General features: G+C 42.1%; 1 protein-coding gene across 1 annotated transcript in view; it reads right to left on the bottom strand.

Annotated features, from left to right (window-relative positions):
- Positions 1-319: 319 nt before the first annotated feature.
- Positions 320-20,241, bottom strand: part of NFATC2 (nuclear factor of activated T-cells, cytoplasmic, calcineurin-dependent 2) — a gene marked incomplete at both ends in the record, with an annotated part of 50,351 nt that continues 30,429 nt past the window's right edge. The window contains 5 exons of the mRNA XM_009864651.1: positions 320-468; positions 1,084-1,779; positions 3,346-3,472; positions 4,393-4,448; positions 16,331-16,471. Coding sequence (XP_009862953.1) covers positions 320-468; positions 1,084-1,779; positions 3,346-3,472; positions 4,393-4,448; positions 16,331-16,471 — 1,169 coding nt within the window. The remainder of the gene's footprint in view (positions 469-1,083; positions 1,780-3,345; positions 3,473-4,392; positions 4,449-16,330; positions 16,472-20,241) is intronic.

Here is a 20,241-nt window from a genome sequence, read left to right as displayed (position 1 = left end):
AAAACTATCCAGCTCTACTCTGCCCACAAAAACAGCAATGAAAACTGTACATGATACAGCCACACAGCACTTGGTATCTAAGTCGAAGAAAGTAAAACTTTCATGTGCACAATTTCACAACTCCAGGTGAGTAACTACAGTAATAAAATCCAAACTATTCGGTGCTTACAAAGCACATAACAGTGCATATTCACAAGTTCAAACTGAGCGTGCAACTGCCTAGACTGAGAGGATAGAAGCAGTAAATATATATGAAAATCAGCTTTGTACTTCCTGCATAAGAACACCCTATACACAGCAATATATCCAGCAACCTCACCCTGCTCCCACTAAAATCAATGTCGCGTTTGCTACTGGCTTTTATGATTGCAGCGTCCAGCTGCACTATTAGCTTTGCATTGATTTCCTCCTGCAAGGAACATATTTTAATAAAAGAACCAATCAACCAGATTGCCAATAGCTGCCTACCTAAGAATAAGCAGGATATGTTAAAAGGAAGCTTCACTCTAACTTATATTCATTCCTAAAGGCTAAATCTGCTGGCTAACAACAAAGAAATGGCATTGTTTTACTTATCAATGTCCTACTGTTCATTTAGAACATCTGCAATAGTTTTGCCTGCAGCACTACCCCATTCATTACAGGCCGTGATAGACTGCTCAATGGGCTTTTTTGGTACAAAATGTACAAAAGCATTTTACAAAGTGGACTTTTCCCTGATATGAATAATAAAAAAATAATTTACAAGTGCATTTTGTTTCAGATTCTCCATTTTCCAAACTAACCTTTGGCAAATGGGAACAAAATGGCAACAGCTTGAAACCTGACAGCTCCCTCCATGGAGCAAGACATAGGGTTTCTGCAGAACACTAAGTTTTTTGCTCAGTTGCCAAAGTGCACTGCCATTTACCAAAAATGCAGTTGATGAAACAAAAAAATGCAGCATGAGCAAACAGTAAATATCCACACCTGTCAAAAGCAGGCCACATTGGTTTTGTGCTGAGGAACAGGTGGAATTTACAAGTCCTAAACTTCCTCCCTCCCCCCAACAAACTGACCCATGCAAGAGAAGACGGTGCTTACCGTCATCCAGATACGCTTGGTCCAGATTCTGTTCCTGTTTAATAGTGACTCCAGCTGGTAACACTTCTTTCTGGTCACTAACCGGTGGTCCATTTTTTGCTGCTCGCTGGCCCGAGGCTGTCTGCTGCTGAATCACGGTAGGATATGAACTTGGACTTAACCTTTGTGCTTGACTGACCTGGGGCTGGCTGGATCTTGCAACGTTGGATGTAAAATTTTCACAGCACATGATGTGCTGAAATTCTTGGTGACTTCCACACCTCAGCTGCTGGTTGGTTGGAGAATAGTGGATCACTGGAGAAGACTGCTGGTTTCCTGGAGAGTGGTGGAGCACTGCTGAAGTTTGGCCTGGAGAACTAGCGTGCACCAGCACTGACCTATGGGCATCTGAAATAGCAACTGATGTAGCCATCAAATTGGATTGCTGGTAGCCCAGTTGGCTCGGGCTAAGGCTCTTGCTTCTTTGGTATATTACAGCGGCTGGATTCTGCTGATGGTATCGAGAATCAGGAGAAGAAAGACCTGAGCGCAACTGCTGGCAAGGAGCCATAGTGGCCACAAGACAGGAAGGGGCTTCGGTGACCATTGTGTGCTGTGAATAGTAAGGCTGTGTTACTGTTCCCAGACCACTGTGTACTGTATTGCAGATTAAGGCTGGATCATAGTCATCAATGGGCTCTGTTTTGATTGACGGTACTAGAATAAAGTATGCAAAGGACATTATTCGTAACAAGCTGATGAGAAACAGAAAAGTTTTCCTTGAAGTAATGAGAGATTTAAGCCATTCACAAGATTTGCATGTGCCAGCTCATATCTCACAGGCATTGAGTTTTATAAATCATGTATATGCAATCATGGCACAGTGTCTCCTGAAAGCACTCTGTACTAAGAGGTTCTTGAAAATCCTTAATGAACCATTTAATCATAAATTTCTAAAAATTGAAAACTTCAATACTTTAGCTCATTTTTTCTTTCAAGGGCCATTCTGGAATGTAGGCAAAATAAGAAGCCATAGATAGGTGCTTCATGTAGTACTTCCATCTCAAAGGAAGACTGAATAAATAGAAAACCTATGACATATACAACTCATTTTTCTGTCAAATATTTAACTAGTGACCAAAGGCAGAGTTGAACTATTTTAGAGCTTTCTTTTTAAGCTTCTTTGCTGCATGTAACTTCCTCAGTACTGAGAGCTGAAGACCTTTCTGACACCATCATTTAAAAGACCATGATGTTGTAAGAGTTACGTGAACCTTGGTATGGCTAAATGATGGTCCTCTACAAACAAATTCTCACATTTCTAATGATTTTTTTAATCAAATCTTCACCAAAACTCAGTACAGAAATACCAGGTCATTCAACAGGGCTATTTTTTTTAGAAGTGTAAGGATTCCTTCTCTGAAGTGGTCTATTTTAGGGATCCTATTGAGATATTACTGTGCTTCTCAATGCTATTCCATAGAAGAACAATTTAGCAACTATACAAAACCTTCACATTGGTAATACCCTATATAGTTCAAAAATTCAAGGAGAGGACCAGAGAGTTTCAGGCTGGAGGAGACCAAAAGAATAATCAGAATGAATGTTTGACTGTCCTTAGAAACTAGTCAAATTAAGACATCATTCTGAAACTTGCATATAATCTGGTACTGTTATTTTATGCTTTCTGTTTTCCACAAACACAATACTCTGATTTTCTCACAATGTTTTTCTCCCAGCCAAAGCTGAGAAATTCTGGGAATCTCATTAGTAATCCTATTGCATTTATTATGACATAGCTCACCAATTCCCAAGAGGAAGAGCATCAGTAAAGCATTCATATTTTTCTTAACCAGTCTTATTCTGAAGACTATATATTACTCATATTCCTCCATACCAAGCCCTTGTTACTTTCCCAGATCTGATGTTATCTTACTGTTTTTCATGTCAGCTGGGGAAGGCAATGCTCACGGTTTTCACAGGGTCACATTGTGTCACAGACTGAGTCTGCTCCCACCAAGGTTGTTGGCAAACTTCCATCAAGTGAATGGGGCAGCATCAGCGCATTGCCAAGCTAATTGCCCCCTTAAATTTATAGGAAATTCCTGATCATAAATCACAAGCATCCTTTAAACCAAACAGTTGTTGAGTGCTTAGCTACACTCAGCTGAATCAAATCAGTAAAATTTAGATCTTCAAATAATAGGAAGAAAACAACATACAAGAAAATAAAGTCTTGCTTATGAAAACTAGGCCAAAACTTGCTCTGGCCTTGAAAGTTACCTGGGTGATAGGTAAAATGTTGGGGCTGGCTTCTTTTTCTTTTCCCATTGATGACGTAGAAATTCACCTTCACAGCTGTGCGAATGTGCTTGTTACGGTACTCTGGTATTTCTACAAAAAGCATGCTCTGGAACAACAAAAGTTGACAATTTGGAATTAGTAACTGAGGGTGACTGAAGACTTTTGCATGCATCTCCCCTGTTATGTGTCCAGGCATAAAGGAAGAGAAATCTTTCTATAAAGAAGGGTATGAGAAGAAGAAAGGAAAAAAATATGGCAGATGACGAAAGACTAGAAGATTTTTGGTACTAGGCAGCTGGTTTCTATGTAATGTATCCTTTCTTGTACTTGGTGTTGTCCTGAACTTGGACAGAGAAGCCTCAGCTACAAATAAAACACACAGAACGGTGATAAATGCGGCAGCACTCTTAATTACACTGTGCTTGATAAACAAGTATGTACTTGATTTCCCCCTTTTTGTTAGAATAAACTTCACTATTCTATAGGCTTTTTACTTATATGCAGCCGGATCCCACTCCCATGGAAGTTAAGAGCAAGTCACCCGTTCTCTTCCGCAAGGGCAGGCATGGCCCATGGCAATGTAAGTGCTAGCTCCTAAATGCACTGAGCGACTACAGTAGGGTCCTATTAAACAAAGTGAACAAAGAGGCTCATTCCCTTTAAAGATCAATGTTCATATTAAATACTATAGTACAAATCCTGTCCTGCAAAGTACAGAGCACCCAAGACTTCCATACAGGCGAAAGGAAGTCAGGACAGCCAGCATCCTGCAGAGGACTGGGCTGGTACAATGGAGTCTTCTGCAAGAACACAAAATGGAGCAGTTAGTCAATTTGCTGTGGGTTACTGCTAAATGAATAGTTTCTTTTTGCAACACATTTACTGCTGAAGCATTTGACATTTGTTCATCACAGCAGTAAGATAACTGCTCTTTCTGCTTTTGAGATGCTCTTTGAAAACTACTCCTTGAATACAACTTGCTGTCAGAAGCTCAAGGAGAGGACATCCAGTATTTTGCATACTTACAGGCTGGCTCTTATCTTTGTCCACTGTTGCCTCCATTTCCCAGATCTGCTGCCCATCTAGAAGAATATCACAATATTAACCTCATCGTATTTTTTTAAATCATACAGTTTGGCTTAAAAAAAGGAGACAAATTAAGGGCACCAAGCAAAGCTCTCGAAACTGACTGAATTTCAAGTACTTCCCCTGTTCTAACCAAAAGCAACAGCATTTAAATTAAACATATCATTGAACATTTCTTTCATCAGGAAAAGGCTTACATACATATGAAAATTAAATGTTTATGCAGAAATTAGGTAAAGTGAGGAATAGAATATTTAGCACAGGTGCAACATCTACTTTTTACCAGACTTGATTTCAGCAAGCTTGGAGGGCATCAGAAGGTTAGATCACTTCTTAATGGTCGCATTTGGTCAGCAGCTCAGCAAACTTTCTGTTATTTTAAGCTAAGACCATATAGCTCCCCACCAGTGTGGCAAGTGGTGGAATGGGCAAGGAGGCAGAGCAAGGACTAACTAAAAATCCAGATCTCATATGGGGTGTATGAAGACGAAAGCAAGCAAACTAACCCACTTCGGACTGGTTTTCAGAGGTGTTGCACTGTGAAACTGGCAGATGCTCCAAATTCTCACAGGACTGTAGATTTTTCTAGAAGTGGTTCAACAAGGACAGATCCTTACTGTAACTGGAAAACCACACTAGGGTGCTTGATTTCTATTACCCATGCCCTCTTACTATTTATGCTGGTTTCTTACATGAGCAATATGAAACCTCAGCACATGGATACCTAGCAAAACATCTCCTCTGATTGAGGAACAAGCCCAACATCTCCAGCAGTGGATCCACACCTCAGCACTGCCACCACTGCGGGCTGTGACAGTGCCACCAGCAATCCTAAAGCACCAAATATTCACTGTACTCAGTGTAAAAGCACCTCATTGCATGTGTGACAGCCTCACACCCCAAACCACTGGAAGTCTTTCTGCTCTTAATTACATCCACACAGCTCGTATCCATTCAAAGTTACACAAAACTCTATTTATAGAGGAAAATAAAATTTGATCCCCTTGTATGGAATACCATCAAAGTAACCCCCATGCTATAAAAGTACATCAGCAGTGACAGGACATTTGTACACAGACTGGGTGCCTCATCTGGTTACAAATATTTTTTAAATCTACTGTCACACACACTTCCCAGAAACATCTTTTAGCAATGACTTCCTTATTACTTTTTTTTTTTGTATCAGATTTTAATCTCTACCCCTTTGATTTTTATATTCTGCTGAGCCTTTTGGCCAAGCAATTTGCAGAAGAAAAATACTGATGGGGAAAAAAAAATTTGAAATTGCCTCATACCTTTCTGAAAGCTTGATTTTAAAATGAATAAGGGACACGTATCCAAACAATAAACCAACTTGACTTGAAATCCTGCAGCCACAAGGCTGGGGTTTGCTTTAGAGAGGGGGAGGTATCTCCCAGGCACATTTCGGCAGGGGTTCCCCAGACTGCACTCCCAGGTCTGGCAGAACAGGGGTGGAAACGTCCTGAAAACGGTCCTTCTCACAGGATTTTTTATTTTTCCCAATTCTTGGAAATTCTGCAAGAGCTGCTTTTGTCCTCTGTTATTTAAGTACTTCTGCTTCTGGCGAAAAGGGAAATGAAAGAGTATTTTTAAATGCATTTTGCATTTTTTCTGTTGTTTTCCTCTTTGTTCTCAGCTCTGTGCAGACAATGAGCTGACAGATGTGCTCGGCTCTCCGGGCAGCCTGTCCCCAAGAGGGACTCAAGCTGCTGCTCCATGGCCAGGCCACAGCCCCAAGGAGGGCCCTGCCTGCCCCGGCTCTGCGTCCTTTCATCCCATGGGTCCCTCCCAGGGTGCTCACCCCACCAGGCAGGACCTCCCCCAGCACCCTACACCTGAGAAAACGCAAAGAGCCTCACAGGGGGAGAGAGTGCCCAGGCCTCCAACACCTCATGCTGCTCCTGCCACAGCTTTCTGGTGCAAGAAGAAAACACTAAATAACTCTTGACTTTTTCCCTAAGTGTTTCAAGCTCCCCCTCAGCGAGTCGGTTGTCTTTTCCGTGCTAACATGTGGATCAGCGAAGGACTGCCGGAGCAGAGGCGGCCTAAGCAAGCTGTGTAACCAGAGCTCTCTCGCCCCGTTTGCTGTTTAGCCCTCGGATCCCAAAGGACCACTGTGCAAAGGAACGGAAAATACTTCACTATTTAACAATAAGCGTTCACTTTGGCCACTGCTCTGGACTGTTACAGGTTAAATGTATATCCCTATTAATGCAGCTAACTCTTCACCGTTGTTGAAACAGTAAAAATCTCAGGAAGGGGGAAGCCAGCAAATGCTGGGGATTTAATCCAGCGAATACTAACCATGTTGTCTGATGACAAAGTAGTAAATATTTAATGGAGAGATTCCTCCTCCAGGTGATCTTTGTGAAAAGAAGTCACCACAGTATGTATTAAGAAATCTCCCTAAAAAAGAAAAACTCTCAAAGATAATTTTTTATAGTTCTTTGAGGAAAAGAAAAAGGAAAAAACTAAATACATCATGAGAGTTCTGATAGAGACATACATTGGGAACTGTCTAAGCAATGCAATATGAAGATGTCCTGACAAGGACAGTCAAGTGGGAATATTTGACATTGGTTTTCCTCCAGGCAGAATGTTTTCATCTTTGTTTCTGTACTGCTAAATTCAAACAGTCTGTGCCAACACAAGAGCACTAGCTTCACGAAGAAGGTAGAAATCAAAAGGATTTGTTGGTTCAAAATGCATAAAATAAAGGAGAAACGGGCCTCCAAGTCATCTGCTGTATTCAGGAGGCCTGTGAAGCATATGCAAGCACAATCAGAGTGGATTTGATTTAGTAACCAAGCCACTGAAATTGCACTAAAAGCTAATGAAGCCAACCATAAAAATCAAATTATGTTTAGGTTGAGTCCGAAGTCCATGGAGATTAAGAGTAAGAACAAGAATAAGCCCAACCAAACAAGAAATAAATGTATTTGGAGGTTATCATTCTAATGATGATAGATGCTTCTATTTGGATGCATATACCTGGTGGCAGTTAACCAGTGTCTAACAAAACTGTCAGCAGAAGCAATCCCTGTTCTTTAAGCATTGAAGCCCTGTTGAATATAACCACTCTGCAGCTCACTCCCTGACCTTTACACTTAACTATCGTGATGTGGCTCCATCTGGCTCACTGCTTCACTTTTATAGTTGCAAATGTGCAAACTTTAGCTCGAGACAATCAATATTTGCTTTTCCTTTAACCCCTCTGGATACGCTCATTATGGTGAGCTTTTGGCAAAAGGATGAGGGAGGCTGTGAATAAAGTGAAAAATACGATTGCATTCAGAAATCTCTCTCTACTTTAACCTATTGTTTTTGCTGGTAATGAAAAGAAATCTTTTGATGCACACTCAGAGAGTTAATGGAAAGCAGGAGGAATAAACTGAGAAGTCTAAGGCCCATATATAGGACAATTTGAGGAAATTTTGAACAGAGAAAACTTGCACCAAACTGTCAACACATTTATTATCTTTAGAATGTGCATAAATGAGACTTTTTTAATGAGGAAACTAAAAGTGGATGTTTGAAGAAAAGTCATCAACAAAAATGGTTTTTTTATTGTAAGGATGAGCTAAAAATCATAGTGCTGATATGATGGTAGAGCACAGCCCCCGATACAAAACATGGTTCACAGCCTGGATATGCTGAAGCAGACTCTTTTTCTCCAGTGCCAGTGCTGCAACCCAGGTGGTACCTAAACACCACAGATTTTGGGTTGAGCAGGAAGTTGTGCTCAATGACCTCCTGAGATCCATTCTGGCCTTAATTACCCTGTAATTCTGTTATGCAGCAAATGGGACAAACGACTGGTCCACTCCCCGCTTGCAAACTGAGAAGATTAAGCCTCAGCTTGACTAATTTAATCTGAAGCCTACAAGTACAGATAGCTCTTTATTGCATATAATTAAACCTGCTTCAATGGCGGAGAGGGAAAAACCTGCAAAAGAGCAACAGCATCATTTTAGCTGAAGTACTGTAAGAGTGGGAGCACACAGATACAGGGCACGTGCTCCACAAGTCGCATCAGCGCTGGGCTGTCCTGACAGCGATACGCGCTGCCCAGCGCACCGCAGGGATGTCCCGGTACACACGTGGATCATGAGAGAACTTGGTGCCACGTCCACATGTGTGGTGTGCCTCAAATTCTACCTCTCCAATGGGGAATTCAATCCACACCTCTGAAAATCCACTAAAGATGATAAAATATTTTTGGATTCATACCCTGAAGTCTTAGCAGCCATAGCTACCTCATGCAATATTTTTACTGTTGTGGTTCCCTGCCATTTAATGGTTTGTCTTAGTTGGCAAGTCTTTAACACCACAGGTCAGTGAAATGTTCAGGAAATAGAGATTTTTCTGCTGCTTCAGGGCTATGAGACTTAGCGTTAAACCCCGATCAGAGATCTCATTGTGTCAGCACTCTTTGGAGGAATGAACGAGTTGTTGGGAGAAAGTAATTGTACCCTAACTCAAACTGTGATCATACCAACAGCCTTGCTTCAAACTTTGAGGAAAATCAAAATGTCAGTCTGCGTTAGGAACATTTTGGGTGATTCACTGCAGTCCCGTATAGGGCTTTTTTTAATTAGTCAGTTAAAGGTTTTCTGAACCAGTTACAGCCTTTACACATTATTCACGATCCCTTACTCATGACTTTGGGGTCAGTAACTAGCAGAGAAACAAACTTACCACTTTATTTGAACAAGCATGACTGATGGACTGAGAGGTTCAGGAAATTTTCTTTGCAGTTCTCTACAGTTGAAGACTAAGTATACTATTGTGCCAATTCTGTATGTGATCCTGCTTCTGCATGTTATTTTATGCTTGAAAACATACATTGCTTTTCAGTCAAGCATTACACAAATTACTTAATGAACAACCCGTTACCTTTTTCCCAGGCAGCAAACCATGCTAGTTCCCCAAAGAAACTGAGTCTGGTAGCTAGTGGGACAGCTGCCCTGACTACACATTTCTGCTGAATTCCCTTTGGGCTTGCAATGAATTGCCCCTATTCACTGTGTTTCTTGGAATGTCTTCCAAAAAAGCACAATGATTAACTCTGTCAGCTTTTATCAGTAGATGACAGGCATCTCTGGAAAGCAGACAAGGTTTTTTAGAGCCACTCCAAGAACAAAGTAAGCAACGATGAATGCTTTCCAGCAGAACAGACACCACTTCTGGGATGCAGACACCTTATCGGCAGGAGAACACTCATAAAAAGTCTCTGCTGCTCTTATTGGGAACAAATTCTGATTTCAGCTGAGAAGTTACTCTGTTTCATGTCAATGCAAGGTTGCTTAGCGTTTGGTCTTAAGCAGTTGCATCCTTCTAAGCTTTTACTTCAGAACAATTTTCAAACTCTAGAGCAAACAAAGCATGAATGAATTTACAACTCACAAAAGTAGAACACTGAATTTTTCACTGAGCTTGACTTCCACGGATTTCTTTTTTGTTCTGAAGCAAGACTGCCCACTGCAGCTACTGAAGCTCTTTTTATGAGGAGCTGAGGCCAGTGCCTTCATTTCACTGAGGGCTTAAGTTTGAGTCACCAAGGCCAAAGATACAAGTCAAGGTCTGGGAGGTAAAAGGCCAATGGATTAGTCATCAGCCATCCAGCCCAGCCCCAAATCTGACATTTTATACACTGAGAACAAGTCTAGAAGAGATTTCTCCCCATGTACTGTTGAGAAATTCAATTCACACTAAAATAAAAGATAAATACAGCAGCTGAGCTGTGAAGCAGCAGGGGCAGTCTGTCATCCCAGAGCTCTTCCAAATGATTCCTTATGCCAATTCATCAGAATAGATTTGTTGTTTTTTAAGAGTATACGTGTGTTTGTGTGTGTGTGTATGTGTATAAATTATTAAACAAAAGCTCCTCTCAAAATAAAACCACTGGGAACCTCCATGTAATAAAATGAGTCACACCAGGATGCGATGACTAAGTGGGAGAATAGGGAATTCCACTCTCCATGCCAGCTTTCTACATGATCAGTTTTCTGTCAACAGGTGATGGGAGCTTGTCTCTCTGCCTTTTGTTTATGCCAAGAATTATTATTATTTGTTAATATTCTTTTAAAACAATTAAGATTCAAATCTGAATAATCAGGACCAGGCATACTTCCACCAGGCGCCCCCATAGCAAACAGTGAGCCAGGGAATCCAGGCCAGTAGTGGCTGCCTGTGTTAATAAGGATTTACCAGCTGTAAAATTCCAAAATCTTGTGTCATAGGGGGAAACCTTCCAAAACACTGGATTCCACCCTGTCTCGCTGAGTCTCTAACAGCTATGGCAACTCCGTTTCTGCAGCCATGCTCTTTTGCATATTTGTGTGTGTGACCCTTAGATTTTTTCCTGTTTTGCAGTGTTTTTTTGGGATCCCCAGTTTAAAGTCTGACAATTGCCCCCTTGGGATTACGCAAACACCTGGGTCAGGCAGCACATTTCACCCAGGGGGTAAATTTGTGGGCAGGAAGGTTTGCTGGGTTTTCAGCAGCTCTAATAGTAAGGAGAAAGCAGAATATGTTCCATTTACCCTGAAACTTTCTAATCTGCACAGCAAAAAAGGGTAAACTCTAATCTTCTTCATTAATACTTGTTAGTCCTCGGTATTCACAAATGGTGGGATTTGCTGAGACATCTTCCACTTTTGCTTAGAAAAAACTAGAAAACTCCAAAAGAACAAAACCTGCTTGATGCTCCCCAGTTTTGACATCTTTCTGCAGAGAGAACTACCAAGCAAGCCCTCTGCTCCAGTTTGCTGCCACCTTACTTTGGTGCACTGCAAGGCACGAGGAGGGGAGATTAATCTGGAAGGCGACCACCTTGAGCTAATGCAAAAATCAGGTGGGCATCCTGACAGAGACATCTGTAATTTATTCCCCTGGTTCATCCCATTGCTCTGCAGCTTTAGAGTGGGGAAGTTATGCATTTAAGCTTTAAATGCTGGCCTCCAGCCATGGGCTGCGTGGAGTAGAGAGAGTGCTCCTTCCAAACTATCAAGAAAATAGCAAGATAGCCAATTTGTTTCATATTCTCTCTGAAACACCTCACACGTTGCAAACAAATTGAATCATTTAATATTACTGTGCTATTCTCAGTTTCGCTAAGTCTATAACTATTCCCATATATTTGTGCTTTTTTTCCCTTAGCCTTTCCCACTAAGAAAACTAAGCAATAGTTTGGGCTCTTTTCCCCACTTGCTGGCTTTTTTGTCTCAGATTAAAATGCCTTAAAAATCTACACTGTAATGCACATTCAGCAGTGAATTGCTGTGACTGAGTTATGATCCTAGTTCTAATATACGTCCCATTCCTCTCAGTTCTCTATAACTTAAACCCTCTATTTAAGTTCATTCATTTATAAATTCAGTGAGAGAACTGGAGCTTGGAGCTTGCATTAAATATGTAAAGTTGCTTACTGGGGTCAAATAGCAAACATCTCTTTTGAATGGATCTGGGAAAAAAATGAAAGTTTAAAAAAAAATTTGGCGTCTTTTTTATCTTTAATTTGCCTGAGAAAATTGCATCATTAATTTTCCATCATTAAGCTCAAAGAGATAATTGTTGAAAATAGTTCACTATTTTTCGCATTCCCCGCAACCTTTTTGATCATTCATGAAGCTGTCAGATTACTAACAGACATTTAGATCCCTGTTTGGGGTACGGTGAGAAACTTCAGACTTGACACAACAGGAAAGGGGAGCACTGCTGTGGACAGCCTTATAATTTCCTTTCACATCTCCCACAGAGGACCATGACCCTCAGCCCTGGTAGCCTGGCGCTTGCACAGGCTCCGTGGTTTGTTTCTAGGGTACAGAGGCAAGCGCTTCCATTCAAGACACAGCATTTTGGGCACTGTGCAGATGAAAGCCTCAACTTGTCGCCAACACACTGAAGACAGTGGTCTTGGTCCTGCCCTGTGGTGAGCTCTCCTGAAACCAGCAGACATTCAAGTATGTTCAAGCACACCTGCTCTAGCATCCTGAGAAAATATCACTTAAGGGAAAAAGAAACTAGAGCTCCACTTCTTGAATCTAGAGCTGTAAAGATTTATTTTTGTCAAATGGACTTTGAGTGACCATGACCTTGACAGCTGCACCAGTTCAAAGGGCACAGAAAGCACCACCTTCTCTCTTTACACCGCACGGTCAAATCAAAAGATTTATGGATGTACTCCAAAGATGTATGCTGTCTGTTTGGGTTGTTCCTCCACCACCCACATTGTCCTAGCAATGATTCATGGTGTCCATGTGGCCACCATAAGAGTTTGGCAGGGGAAAGCACAGTTCATTTGCACTTTTCTCCCAGAGAAACACGAAACTTCTCTATCACTCACAGTGGAGCAGCAGTAACCAGTACACAAATGGGAGTAAACACAATGCAACCAACAACATCTGACTTGCAAATTATTACATGACAATGAAAACAAATAAAAGGGGGAATTCCAAATCTTTTCTTATTTTAACTGCATTGCAAGGTCTGGGCCCCTACCAAAAACTAACACCCTTGACCTTTAGCATATTCCAAATCCTTGATAGCTCTAAGACTGCTTTTTGAGCTCTCTCTCTTCCAGATCAAAATTAAAAGAATACACGCACTTCAAAAATTTCCATCTGTACAATCTGATCTAGTTGATTCCCCTGACCTATTTTTATTTAGCTGGGCTTAGTTATGTGTCTGGGTTCAAATCTTTAAACTCCTTCAGCCAAACTCTACTTTTGTGTGCTAGGCTGACTGTACCAAATTCATGAGTTCCTCTTGCTTACAGCAGCTACAGATTACAATCTTTCCTCGGGAAGAGATAACCTTAAAAAGAACTCAAAACTATAATCTTTGCATATTGATACCTTATCATTAAGAAAATGCTGCTACTTATGCATTTCAAACGCAAGTATTTTATCCCATCGCTCACACACAGAGCGCTGAGCTCCAACCCCATCAGTTCGCTTCCTGCTGCCATTTCCTGTCACAAGCCTAAAATGAGAGACTTTTACAGGCTTCTCATCGGTGAGCTCATTGCAATAGTTTGTAGTTCATGTAATATGAGGCAGTTATTTTCATAATGACATCCCAGCATAATTTGGGGAATGCTGTCTATTTTCCAGGCATTTCTATAGAAAAATACATGTAACCATAGTGCTGTGTAAGAGAGCAATAAAAACTGTTCATTATTGTTCTTAGAAGCACGTTGCATTTTGGTCACAAATATGAACAGTTCTATGTTTCTCTGCATTTCTAGTAGTGAGTGAAGAACTGCCTACAAGATCCAGAGGAAACTGAAATAGGTGTCCACCTGAGAGATAAAACTTAACGTACAACTGTGATTCCCAGAAGGAGTTTCCTCCGTTTCGTAAGGCATTGCCAGCTGCCACCTTCTCAGCACCTGCTTCATTGCAGACACTGATCCAGACCCCAGATTAAAGGTGCACTCAGATTTGGGGATCTATGAAACAATTAACAGAATATCTCATTGCACAAAAGTTTTTAGGGAAAAAAGCATCTGGCTATTCTTATCTTAAACACTGGACAAATGAGCCAAATCAAGGAACTCCATGGAGTATGGCAATCATGAAAGCTATTAGACAGTTATCTACACTACTGCTCTCACTTTTTCACTACTAGTAGAGCTAAAACTGGTGGCAAAAGTGGGAAATCAAATACCACTTGCTAGCAGAGACAAGGCTTGCAAGCTGTTAAAATGAAACTCAAAAAAACCCCATATTTCCCCTGCAAGCTTGGTGCATCTTCCTGCCTTTACAAAGGTGTGATTCTTTCACAGGCTCCCCGTGGCAGCACTGTGCTCTGGAAGAGGACGCAACAATGACAGGGTCACGCCAGCAACGCCACTATCCGCCCACCGGGATGTTTATTGTGGCTAACTTTGCTTCTGAGCAGCTTATCAGCGCTTTTTGCAAGTGTAGATCAGATCTGCAGCGAGCGAGCTCCTTGAGGTGAGCACAGGATCCACCTCCTCCTTCCACCCAGTGACATTTCTAATTGATAAATTGGGCTGCAGAACTGACCCTTTCTGTTCTGTGTTCATGCAGCCTAATGCAATGTCAATTAAGCATGGACATGATAATGATAATTAAAATTGTCTACATTTTATAAAGAGGGAAGCTGAAAGTCACAGGTGCGTAAGAACTTAATTTTCAGGCAGGCTGGGACACTCATTAACCTCTGACAACCCAAGCACAAAGACTTAATTCTCAATCTGCTGCAGTCAGCCAGCGTTAGATCAGCCCCTGAATGATTTGCATCTTGAGATCAACTCCTTAACCTTCCTTACTTTAAGATCTATCTATTAAACAAAGAGATCTTCATTTAAAAGCACTTTAAGGCAAGTCTGTGAGAGGTATTGCTGCATTATAAAACAGTGCATGGGCACACAGAGAACAAGCTTGCCTTCGGCACGGATCAGAATCTCCCAGATAACTCACTGCAAACTACACAGACTTCTGATTCAGACCAAAGACGTGAGTCTGGGCCTCCCATCTTCTAAAATCTCTTTCAAAGTCCAGGCGGCCTGCCGAGGCCAATGGGCAGTGAGGGAAGCAGGATATGGAACACCAGAATGCAAATCCCTGCTCCAGACTGGGCGCTGCTGCTGGGATGAGCCATGCCTCTCCGCTATCAGGAGGTATAAAAGGAAAAAAAATTCGCAGTTTCCCCAGCAGTGAAGAAAACCTTTAGCTTTAGTGTGGAAAATGTTGTCTTTCTTTTTACTTTCTAACATCTATTCCAGCCAGAGCCTTCTCTGCTCTTAGATGGAAATAGGAGCAGGGCATTTTGGATGTTTCCTCGAAATGGCATTAAGAGTCACGTCCTTTTAGTGTATCATCTCCTTTAGTTACTGCAAAACATTTTGGGACAGGTATCGTTGTGGGCTGCCAAGCATGTTCCCATGCACCTTCATGATTCGCTGACATCGACGGAACAGTGGCAGCACAGTGGGGAAGGAATTAATACACGGTCTTAAAAGGAAATACAAGGTGCCAAGAAAATTGCTCTGACTACAGAGGCTTCACAATTCAGAGGCCCAGAACCTTTCACTCTTACTCTAAAATAGCACGGCTTGCTGGTAGTGTGGGAAGAAACTGCAACCCACAGCATGCTTTTTCCCCCCACCACATAGGTCCACATACATAAATTTTTGGCTCAATTCTTACTTTTTGCAGAAGGTGTTACCCCATAAATCACACGCATACTGTTCACTTGAGTGATGCAATTTCTTAAATCCTTTGGGAGTCACTGGATATATCTAAGCTGCCTCTACCTTAGTTTACCAACAGAAAACTTAGGACCAACATGTTTTCTTAACAGCACAAAGGGAACATGAAGTTTCCATACTGCATTTTCATACTGCAGAATCAACAGGAGTAAACAGAAGTCTTGCATAAATTTACAGGAGTCTTGCAGAAATTAACAGGAGTAAAGGGTGTCAGAGTCTGGCCCTTCATATTTGCAAAGTTCTTTTTTGATCCCTGGACATTGTTATTATCCTTGCAGAGCACAATATTTAGTATACAAAAATCAAGCCTAATAGTGGGTAAGTTAAATCCAGACCATTTACAAGGAAACAAATGTCCCTTTGCAAAAGCCTCAGAAAATCCAATAAAATACACATACACTCTCCTGAACTAATAATGTGAATATTTACTCTCAAGTCTAGTTTTACTCACACAGCTAAGTCAAGCGATTTGGGTTTACTTACATGAACTTGAATGGGATTATTCACACAAGTAGAGTTACTCAAAAGCGCAAATCTCAGGATGACACCATGAGACACAACAGCACCACAGATTTGCTTTAACCTGTTAGAGAAATTTAAAAAGAACCGCCTTACCTGATGTTTTTTCTGTGAACACCACCTTGGACTCTGCTGTGAAATTCTGCCCAGTAAGGATCATCTGTTGTCCTCCATAAACTAGGCAGCTGTCAATATCTTGTCTTTCAACCATCGGAAGCTCATGAGCAGACCTTTGGGCTGTGGACAAATTACAGACATGAATGAAACCAACTCTTTTTTACCAGGACTTTCCAAATCTTCCCAGAACTATCCACAGATCGATCTTGTCATCGTTACCATCTGTTGACTGCCAAAGCAGCTTCTCCAGGGTGCTAAATTTAGGTTTGAGAGGGAAAAATAAACTTACTCAAGGCATTTTATTTGGAAACATTCAGGAGCTGGCTGCAGCATTTCAGCTGTGCTGGCCTTACTCCTTGTCCTTGAGAAAGGACAGCTTGGATGAATGAGCTGGAACTTGCCCATGTCTGTTTCCAAATAAATGGCCAAATTTTCAAGTGCAGGCACACTACAGCCTTGGAGCCCAAAAATTCCACCTGCAGAGAGGATTCCACTGAATAACACTGAATTCCTTCAGAAAAAAAAATTCAAAAACAAACTACAAAAGCCCACTGCCTCCTACAGAATAGGGACTACTCTGGGCCTGGAACACTACATTTGCCAACAAAAGCATCATCTCTATGTGCAGGCACTGAGCCTTGTGCACACAACAAGAGGGGCAATCACGAAGCTGCGTTTGAGAGCAGGAGGGGTCACACCAGGATTGCTACAGCCTGGGCTGTCTGCAAGCATGGTCTGCAGAGGCCTGAACATCTGAGGAGCAGGGTCCTGTCTTGTAGACTGAGTTTGATTATAAAAGGCAAGGAAAGAAAAGGCAGGGTAGAATCCAGATGAGTATGTACGTGATCAAGGATTACTAAGATCTTTACTGTTCTTGGCCACAAACTTGGGAGTATGACTTTGGCAAGTTATTCTCTCTTTCCCCAGCCAGAAAACCAGGATAGCACCGTATCTCCACCGACTTCTCTCTCATCCCATTAAAAGAACCATTTGCATGGTCAGAAAAGATTTGGAGAATCCTGGTCACCATCCCTTCAAGCCCATCCCAACTGTTTGCTAACAAGCGGTAGAAGCTGAAGAAAGTGAAGATGTGAGAGTTGTTCCCTACAGCACAGACAGCTGGAAAATATCATGAGCTTCTCTGTGACCAGACCAGGTGGGCAGCACTTTGGGTCTGATCTGCAAGTTCATGACCTGCACTCAAACTCCTCCAGATTCATCCACCCCAACTGGAAAGGTCTCTAGAGGATGCCGCTCATCTATTTAACAGCTGCCTTGGCTGGATCTTAACTTTCTCTGACAAAGAGCCAGTTCCCCAGAGACCCTGAGCACTTCTGTCTTCCTTTCATTGAACACCGTTGGCTGCTGAGCCAAAAATAAAGAAAAGTTATTCTATATGTTCGGCTATGACCCTCCACTCACACAAGCAAGGCTGTGCTCTCTTGAACTGGTCCCCTCACTTTTTCCTGCTGTGCAATCTTCAGAAAGCTGAAAACCCAACAGCTACTGGCCGCAGTGAGAACTGTACAGATTCTCTCACTGCACAAAGAAAATGCTAAAATATTTGGTGGGAAAACACAAGCATTAAAACTTTTAGACAGGTGTCTGTAGAAGTGGAGAGCAACTTTTCTAGCAAGGACACACTTCAGCTGAACTCCTTCTGCCAGTCATGACACAGAGTTTTTGCTCTTGTTAAAAATATAGATAATTCACTATTTACAACTTCCTTGTTCAGTCTGAGAGGCATTTTTTTAAATCTATTGAAAACAGCCTTATGACTCATTGTTCCCTTCAAATGTATAACAACAGCTGGGCTAAGATACTGCCAATTAAGAATATATATTCAGGTTATCTTCACAGAAGTTGTTAATTTCTTTCACATGGCTGTATGATGAATTCCTTTCCCTAAGTACTTGAATTTTTTTTGAGTTCATAATTAGATTTATCACAAAGACAGATTTGTAACCGCAAAAGTAAATAGCAATCATCAAAAACATGTCTATGATAGTCAAGAGAAAATGAATTTGAGCCTGGACACTGTTTCATTCTATCCAATTGCCAAATTTCACTTCTAAAGCATCCCAAATTGATCAAAACTCCAGATTAACCTACGTTCCTTCAGACTTCAGTGTGTTAACAGAGAACTTTGTACCTGACATTCCACACATCAGTGGTTCTCAAGGTTTTTCAGGACGAGGAAGGACAAATTTTAGCCTGGAAATAACCGTCTGACTCATCTCAATTATATTTGGAGCTCAGCAAGTTGGAAATCACTGCTGAAGACCAAGTCTCTGTCCAACTTCCATAGAGCACAGTGTTTGTGTACGCTGTGACCTACAAGGGAGCCGAGGAGGACAGCTGGTTCACCAGGAATGTGCATCCCAGCTCTTAAGAAATGCCAGAAACCTTTCCGCCATCCTCAGCCGAGCTGAGGTGGCCTCAGTAGCAGCGCCCTAAAGCCTGGGACAGGCAGAGTTGTTCTGTGGGTATCCTGATGCAGCTCCGTGCTGCCACGGCCCCACGGCCAGCAGTAGCCAGGCTGATGCCGAGCTATGTCCTGGCTACAGCATCAGCAAAACTGCTTTTGCCCCTGACTCAAATTTGATCACACTTGCAGGTGTACGAAACCCACGTGCTGCAGAATGATACCATTTGGAAGAGTTTCAGCTGAGTTTCTCAATGCAGGTATCCTGCAGAATGGAAAGGCAGAGGAATGCAGGTACCTACTTGAGTGCTGGGTTTCCTCCGCCCTGTTTTGTCTGCACTCGTCTCCTCCCTCTAGGTGATCTGCAAGTGCTCTTCTAAACAAATCCCACTTTTCATTTTCTCAGATCATCTTGCTTTTTGCCCAGTCCTATAAGAAGGTTTCAACCTATTCCCCATTTCCACCAGCAAGGAGGTTTAAGGTTCAGTGTGGAACTGCCTCAATAGGATTACTTTTTTTTTCCCCTCTGCAAGAAATATTAATTGCCAATAAATCCCCTTCCTCTAAGGCTTGTGATGGGTGGACTGCATGCAGTAATTTCACACTATTCCTTCTCTTCCCCCAGGGGCTGGCACTTCATAAAGTGACCTACAGCTACTGGAGTTTATGAGCTTTGAATAAACAAAATGCTGTTGATTTAACCAGTTGGGGTGTTTACTTTCAATAGCAACAGTTACTGACATAAGGCAGCGAAGCAAATGCCATAGAAATACTCACACTTGGCCTGAAGCAGTGTGTCAACCTATTAACAGGGGACATTATTTTTCTCTTTTATTTGACTGTCTGCAAATCAAGATGTCATGGGTACATGGTGCCAAGAAATACAATGCACGCGGCGGCACGAGAGAGAAAGGGAGCTGCTGTCTCAGAGCATGGCACCACCTCCAGCAAGCCTCAGCCTGGGAGGGAAGCAGCCCCCAGCCGCTCCACTGCTGTTCCACTGCTGCCCACGGCCCACCCAGGCTCACGTGCACTCGCTACAGGGGTACAGGGCGCTTGTCAGGGGATAAGCCTTTATCCCTTTTCTGTAGCCCAGCAAGTGGAAGAAAAATTCCGACGGGCTACACCTCTGGGCTGGCAGGCTGAATGCTTCTCACGGGATGCACAAGCCTGGAGGCTGACCATGAGGAAGTGGGCCAAGGCAGGGCAAAGGGTGTTTCTTGCTTCCCCACCTGTCCACAGCATCCATAACTGATCCTTTTTCAGTATAGAAGCTATCTGGTTTCTAGGGGGGAAAAAAAGTGATATTTTGAGACAACTGATTATCTGCATAAGTCTGTTGCGGCTCCAAATCTCCTCCAAGAGAGTGTTGCCCTTTGCTGCTAGCAGGTTCAAAGCGACAAGCTCATTTTTATTCCCTAACATGCTCCTTAGGTATTCCTAGCTCCACCTGAGAGCCTCTTTC

This window comes from Apaloderma vittatum, unplaced genomic scaffold (assembly GCF_000703405.1).
Source record: "Apaloderma vittatum isolate BGI_N311 unplaced genomic scaffold, ASM70340v1 scaffold14472, whole genome shotgun sequence".
Lineage (NCBI taxonomy): Eukaryota > Metazoa > Chordata > Aves > Trogoniformes > Trogonidae > Apaloderma > Apaloderma vittatum.
The sequence above is the reverse complement of the archived record's forward strand: the minus strand, read 5'-3'. Positions and strand labels throughout refer to the sequence as shown.